General features: G+C 31.9%; 1 protein-coding gene across 4 annotated transcripts in view; it reads left to right on the forward strand.

Moving 5' to 3' along the window:
- ECT2 (epithelial cell transforming 2) overlaps positions 1-6,914 on the forward strand; it is a 69,193-nt gene extending 62,279 nt beyond the window's left edge. For all 4 annotated transcript variants that reach the window (XM_058426809.1, XM_058426810.1, XM_032174010.2 and 1 more), the window contains 3 exons: positions 1,056-1,163; positions 2,141-2,287; positions 5,595-6,914. In XM_058426809.1, coding sequence (XP_058282792.1) covers positions 1,056-1,163; positions 2,141-2,287; positions 5,595-5,684 — 345 coding nt within the window. In that variant the 3' untranslated portion in view covers positions 5,685-6,914. The remainder of the gene's footprint in view (positions 1-1,055; positions 1,164-2,140; positions 2,288-5,594) is intronic.
- Positions 6,915-7,482: the final 568 nt, after the last annotated feature.

Consider the following 7,482-nt stretch of genomic DNA (forward strand, 5'->3'; position numbering starts at 1 on the left):
TTCTGAAAATCCAACCATAATTTGGGCAAGTAATATTTTTAATTACTTAGAGATTAATTGTCCTGTTTAAGTGGTTCAGTGGTTCTTGGCCTATATGAGGTCTTTTTAAAAATTTATTTTTAATTGACACATAATTGTACATATTTATGGGGTATAATGTGATGTTTTGATACATGTATACATTGTGTGTTGATCAAATCAGGGTATTTAGCATATCCATCACCTAATACACTCATTCCTTTGTGGTGTGAACCTTCAAAATCCGCTATTCTGGTTATTTTGAAATATACAATGCAATAATGTATTGTTAACTGTAGTCACCACTGTGCAATAGAACACCAGAACTTATTTCTCCTTTCTAACTGTAACTTTGTGCCTATTGACCAATCTCACTCCAGCTCCCACCCCATCCTGTCCTCCCCAGCATGTCAGCAGTGGCTGACCTCATAGAAGTACAGAGTAGACTTGTGGTTATATGAGGTCTTTGATTCCTTTGGGAATGTGATGCAAGCTGTGAACCCACTCTTCAGGAATATGCCCTTTGCACATGTATACACAAAATTTTGCACCCAATTTCTGTTCATTGTCACCCTACAGGCTCTTGATCACAGGTTTAGAACCTCTGATTTAGAATCCTTACAAATGCTGATTGAGGACAAAAGGGTAAAGTAGGAGAAAGTCTAAATCTTAATTTGAGTTTATGTCAAGAACAGTGTTTGTGGTATTTGTTTTGTAGCCGACTTTATACTCAAGCATTAAGTTTAAGTCTGCTAAATTTCTAACTTGTTTCAGAGTTGTTAGATTTTATTTTGAGGTCTATTTCCAATTGCTTTGGTATCCATGACCCTTATAATGAATTACACATTTACTGAATGCTTATTTTTCACTATCCTTAATTAAGTCAGTACATTTCAGGGTAGAAGTTATATCAAGCACATGAAAAGTCTTGAGTAGCTTCATTTATAAATAGTCCCATATATAAATATGCTTAAAAGTTTGATTTTTAGAAACAGTTGTGTGTTTTTAAGATAACAAAAAGTATTATTTTTCAATAGGAGAATCTTATTTATACTGCTGATCCAGAATCCTTTGAAGTAAATACAAAAGATATGGACAGTACATTGAGTAGAGCATCAAGAGCAATAAAAAAGACTTCAAAAAAGGTGAGTTTTAGTGAAATTATTATTTAGCACATCTCTAACATATTTTCCAGACTATATTCAAATAATATTGCTGCAAACACCAGTATAAAGATAGTTTATAAAACAAAGCTGTTCTTCGGTTCTAGGAAATGACCCACAGAAACAATAGTTTTACTTCGGTGACTTCCTTGCCACAGTAACTATAACTTGTTATCCCTCCTGTTATTGTAATAATGATGCTTCTGTGAACTATCCTGCAGTAGAAATGTACTGTTGGTGTTTTAGATTTAAATATGTGTGCACTCATCTTAAATATATCGCCACAGTTATTTTCAGCAAAGGGCACACGACAGTCAGGGTACCTGGGATCTATTCCTGACTCTAGAAGTATATTTTAGTCTTCTCGTGATGACGATAACTTACTTACCTTATCAGAGTTGTTGAGCATTACATAAGTATGTTGATAATAAGCTTTTTAAAAGTAGAACTAGAATTTTAGTGTTCTAAGAGAGTTTTACAGCCGCATTCTCTACTGCTAGATGTACAAGTTTTGTTTTCTTTCCCTTGGTGGGGAGGCTTTGTATTTTAATAATTTTTGTATCTCCTATCATTTAACATGTATGATGTATAAAAGAAAAACATGTTAGATTATTATTCAAGTGAATTCCTTCACTCTTTCAATAAAGAAATGGAGGTTGAGGGGATTTTTGGATTAGAAATCTCACAACTAGACTGGCTGAATCAGAGAAGAACTTAGTCTGTTCTCTCCCAGGCTAGATTTCTTTTCTCCTCCTCCTTCCATTGGACCGCAGTGCTCTCTAAATGAAAGTTGAACTAGTCTACACATTTCCTCACTGTTTTGTGCCAAAGAGATTCTAATCCTGCCACATAGTACAGTAGAAAAACTTTTGCCATATATTTGGCTTTTTTATGTTTAAATATTCTTATCAGCTGTATTAAATTTGTCTAGGTTTAACTAATTGTAACTTAAACTCTAGGTTACAAGAGCATTCTCTTTCTCCAAAACTCCAAAAAGAGCTCTTCGAAGGGCTCTTATGACATCCCACGGCTCAGTGGAGGGAAGAAGTCCTTCCAGCAATGATAAGCATGTAATGAGTCGTCTTTCTAGCACATCATCATTAGCAGTAAGTTATTTTGATTTAATGGGGTAAATGACTTATTTATGAAGTTGATATGGAATTTGTTAACTTCTAAAAATTGGAAATATTTCTTCCATTTTAAAAAAATTTAATAATTTTATTTAACCCAGTATGCTGAAATATTATCATTTGAATGCGAATCAATGTAAAAATTACCAGTGAGATATTTTCATTCTTTCTTATGTACTAAGTCTTAAAAATGTGGGGTGCACCTTATACTTACAAAGCTGGCTGCATTTCAGAATGGCTATGTCTCAGGGGTTTCATAGCCACAAGTGGCTAGTGGCTCCTGGAAGGACAGTACAGCTCTGTACACTAGCACTGAAGAATCAGCATGGAAAGCATGATGCTAGGGGAGAGGAGGGCTCCCCTAGTGCACTTTAAACCCTGGCATCCTATTACTTCATTTTTTAAATATTTATATCCAAACTTCTAACCTCTTTATTGCGTAAAGGCAACTGAGAAAACCCTACTATGAATGAACTAGAGACATACTTAGTGTGTAGTTTATTTGATAGGAAATTTTATTGGGATTGAAATACGTTCTAAAATCTCTAAGAAAAGAAACACGTTTCAATCTGGCCTGTCACTTTACTAATGTAAATAGCTATGATTCTGTTTATACAGATTGGTTCCAATGACATAGCAGAGACCGAGTTTTATTCCTTTTACTATTTTTGTGATGAGTAGAATATAATCTCTGAAACTGAATTTCAGAGGATGATACGAGTTCTAAATTCATGTATTTTGTATATATATGTATGTATATTTAAAATGTTTCCTTAACAATCCAAATTTCCAAGTTTCAGAATTATTATTAGATATTTAATACTACTATTACTAAGTATTTGAGTGAAATATCTGTTCTTTATAAAATTATTAACCTACTGAAGTTAAGAAAAGCAAGTGACTTGTCACTTCTTAGCTGTGTGTCCTGTAGCAAGTTTCTTACTCTCTCATCTGCATTTTTGCAGATGATGTTATATACTGAGAGGCAATTTGGGTGGTGGTTAAGAGCATGGACTCTGGAACCCTAGTGTTCAAATCCTTGCTCTGCTATTTACTAGCTGTATGTGTTTTGGCAAGTTATTAACGATCTGTTTCAATTTCATTGTCTTGTAAAGTGAGTCTTAAGTAGTTATAAGGATTAAGTGAGTTATATGTAAAGTGCTTAGAGCAGTACCTGGCACATTGTGAGTGCTTTTGTGTTTTATAAGTGATTTCTTTTTATTTATAAAATTTTCGCAGGTAAGGCACATAAATGATACTCATTAAATATATATTTTAAAGTTGCTTAAAGTCTTTAGTTAACACATCAAAGAGTTATGGCTAAATCTATTAGTGTATTTATACAGGTTTTTAATCAACATTAATCTTAACCAATGGGAGAAAAGCTGCATTTAGTTGATAAAATGAATATATGCAAAGTAGTTTGGCCAATTAAAATTGACAAATGCAGATAAGCATTAATTTGTGAAAATTAGATTATAGCTTTCTTGAAGCCACCTGTAGCAACTATTGTAAACATTTTCATCTTTCAAATGAAAGTAAATGAATTTTATAGAAAATTTTAGAAGATTAATTTGTTATTTATGGTTATGTCACTTTTAATAGACAATATACGTAAGAAGCAGCTAAAATACCTTCAAGACATTAATGTCGTCTTCTCAATGGCTTGTTTCTGTTCTAACGGATTACCCATTCTGTTTCCACAAGCAATGTAATTGGATTTACTAAGCATGTTCATGTTCAGCGCCCAAACTCTACTGGTGGGCGCTCTCAGTGCTCCTGGTTTCAATCTGTACGTCATTCTGCTTTCCTAGCTAGTTTTTCAGAGATACTAGAAGGAAATACTGATTGTTCAAATTTCAAAAAAGTTCCTTCCAAGTCATCTTTGACATTTGTGAAGAATTAGGAGATTTGCCAACCACTAATGGAAACAAGCCTCATGAAGTTTAATGTCAGCTTATTAGCTATTTAAAATTTGTATTTGTGGGAAAAAAAAAGGAACATATTTTTTCTTCAAGGAATCACTTATTTGGTGGGTGGGAACATTGGAATTCACAATATTATGACTGCTTTGAATTAATAACAATTTAGGTTTAATAGAGTTTCTTAAGTCCAGAAAAAATAAGTTCCATTAGAAATTTTCTTATTTAGGAAAATTATCATTTTAAAGAATAGTAATTGTCATGAGTAGTGGATTTATATTCCAAATCTGATTTGTAATATTAGATTTATAGCATTTATAGAAAATTATGCTTTTAATAAGCCAAATCATAAAAGTTCCATGTGAGGAAAGTGTAAACTTTTATATTATACATTTATATCATCATTTTGTTGATACTTGAATGGTTATACTTCATCAACCCAGCTTTTTAAATGCTTCATTGTACAACCTTGTGGATGAGAACTTACAGCCAACTACCTTACTAGCTCTTACAGTTAGCCATTTATGTATGTTAAAATAAAACAGCCTTATAATTTATTTTGATTTACAGTTATTCTTGAGTCTTTGCAAGTTATTTGTTAGAGTTGTTTTATTTTAAAATTTTTAAGACTTCTCAGGGATGTAAAACTTAGCAATTTAATAATCACTGTTATCCAGAAGGATTGCTGTTTCACTCAATTTTTATATAGAACAAAATTTTAAAAATTATTTAAAAATATTTTTTAGAGATGGGGGTCTTGCTAAGTTGCCCAGTCTGGTCTCGAACTCTTGGCCTTAAGCAGTCCTCCCACAGCCTCCTGAGTAGCTGAGATTACAGTGGAACAAAATTATATATATACGTATACACTCTCACACCCACATATGTACCTCTGAGTTGTACATATATTACAAACACTCTTTGAGAGTGTGTGGCTTAATTTTAGAAAATTATTTCCCATGAAGTGATTTCATTCCTCTTAATTCTGCTTTATGAACTAAGAAGAAACCTTGTTTGCCAATTTATAATTTTTTCTTTTATAACCTGAAACACGGAATCATTAATATTTCACAAAACAAAGTTAGGTATCACTACTAGCAATAGGCCAATATCTGTTCAGTTGAGTTAATATCTAGTTAACTAGTCTAGCTATTTGGCTTTGTTTTCAGAATGCTATAATAGTTTTCTTTTTTCTCCCTTTTCCATTCCCCTAACTTTAAAGAGTTTAGAATTGTCAGATGTCTTGTACTTAATTGTTACGGTAATTTGTAAAATGTAAAAATAATAGGCATGATACTGAACTGTATTTTACAATTTTTTTAAAGGAAAATTTAAAATATGAAATGTTTGTTTTGTCTTTACAGGGCATCCCTTCTCCCTCCCTTGTCAGCCTTCCTTCCTTCTTTGAAAGGAGAAGTCATACGTTAAGTAGATCTACAACTCATTTGATATGAAGCGTTACCAAAATCTTAAATTATAGAAATGTATAGACACCTCATACTCAAATAAGAAACTGACTTAAATGGTACTTGTAATTAGCACTTGGTGAAAGCTGGAAGGAAGATAAATAACACTAAACTATGCTATTTGATTTTTCTTCTTGAAAGAGTAAAATTTACCTGTTACATTTTCAAGTTAATTCTTGTAAAAAAAGATAGTGATTTTGATGTAATTTATCTTTTTGTTTGAATCCGTCATTCAAAGGCCAATAATTTAAGTTGCTATCAGCTGATATTAGTAGCTTTGCAACCCTGATAGAGTAAATAAATTTTATGGGCGGGTGCCAAATACTGCTGTGAATCTATTTGTATAGTATCCATGAATGAATTTATGGAAATAGATATTTGTGCAGCTCAGTTTATGCAGAGATTAAATGACATCATATAATACTGGATGAAAACTTGCATAGAATTCTGATTAAATAGTGGGTCTGTTTCACATGTGCAGTTTGAAGTATTTAAATAACCACTCCTTTCACAGTTTATTTTCTTCTCAAGTGTTTTCAAGATCTAGCATGTGGATTTTAAAAGATTTGCCCTTATTAACAAGAATAACATTTAAAGGAGATTGTTCCAAAATATTTTTGCAAATTGAGATAAGGACAAAGATTGAGAAACATTGTATATTTTGCAAAAACAAGACGTTTGTAGCTGTTTCAGAGAGAGTACTGTATATTTATGGTGATTTTAGCCACTAGCAAATCTTGATTTAGTTTGATAGTGTGTGGAATTTTATTTTGAAGGATAAGACCATGGGAAAATTGTGGTAAAGACTGTTTGTACCCTTTATGAAATAATTCTGAAGTTGCCATCAGTTTTACTAATCTGTGAAATGCATAGATACGCTCATGTTCAACTTTTTATTGTGGTCTTATAATTAAATGTAAAATTGAAGATTCATTTGCTATTTCAAAGTGTGATATCTTTCACAATAGCCTTTTTATAGTCAGTAATTCAGAATAATCAGGTTCATATGAATAAATGCATTTTTATTTCCTATTTCTTTAGGGAGTACTACAAATGTTTGTCACTTAATTTTCAAGTTTCTGTTTTAATAGTTAACTGACTATAGATTGTTTTCTATGCCACATATGTGCCACTTCTGAGAGTAGTAAATGACTCTTTGCTATATTTTAAAGGCAATTGTATTAGTCAGAACTTTGTAAATAAATACCTAAAACCCAAGTGTATTTTATGTCTCATGTATTAATTTCTTCAGGGAAATTTTCATAGGCAAATATGAATGCTTGCATCAACATATGCTCTTTTGTGTACTTGCTTGCTTACTTGTTTATTCCTTCCTCCATTAATTTTTTTGATCATTTTATGAGGCTATCTGTAAGTTAGGAATTTTTAATCTGGAATCTACTTTGTGAAATCTAGATAGTGAAATCCTATGATGTTTTATGCAAAAATTTTGTGTTTATTTTCTGGCAGAAAATACACAATTGTTATTTTTTTGGAGGTGGAACTGTTATTTTCCCCCAAAAGAGTGGGGTTTCCAGAGACAAGAAATGACATGAGATAAGGAATAAAGCTAGAAATGTATTGACTATACACTGGCAAAATATAGCAGGTAGTTAATTTTAATTTGAAAGGGAATGTTTCTGGTTTTTTACTGTTATCTATCTGCCTTAGGTTTTTAGACTATCCTTGTTATCAGATGAAGACAGTTTGCATGTATCATGTGTAAAATTAGGATTCTGTATCATGCATGGATATTAAATATAATTAACTTCTCTATTGAGAAAAT

This window comes from Hylobates moloch, unplaced genomic scaffold (genome assembly GCF_009828535.3).
Source record: "Hylobates moloch isolate HMO894 unplaced genomic scaffold, HMol_V3 SCAFFOLD_13, whole genome shotgun sequence".
Classification (NCBI taxonomy): domain Eukaryota; kingdom Metazoa; phylum Chordata; class Mammalia; order Primates; family Hylobatidae; genus Hylobates; species Hylobates moloch.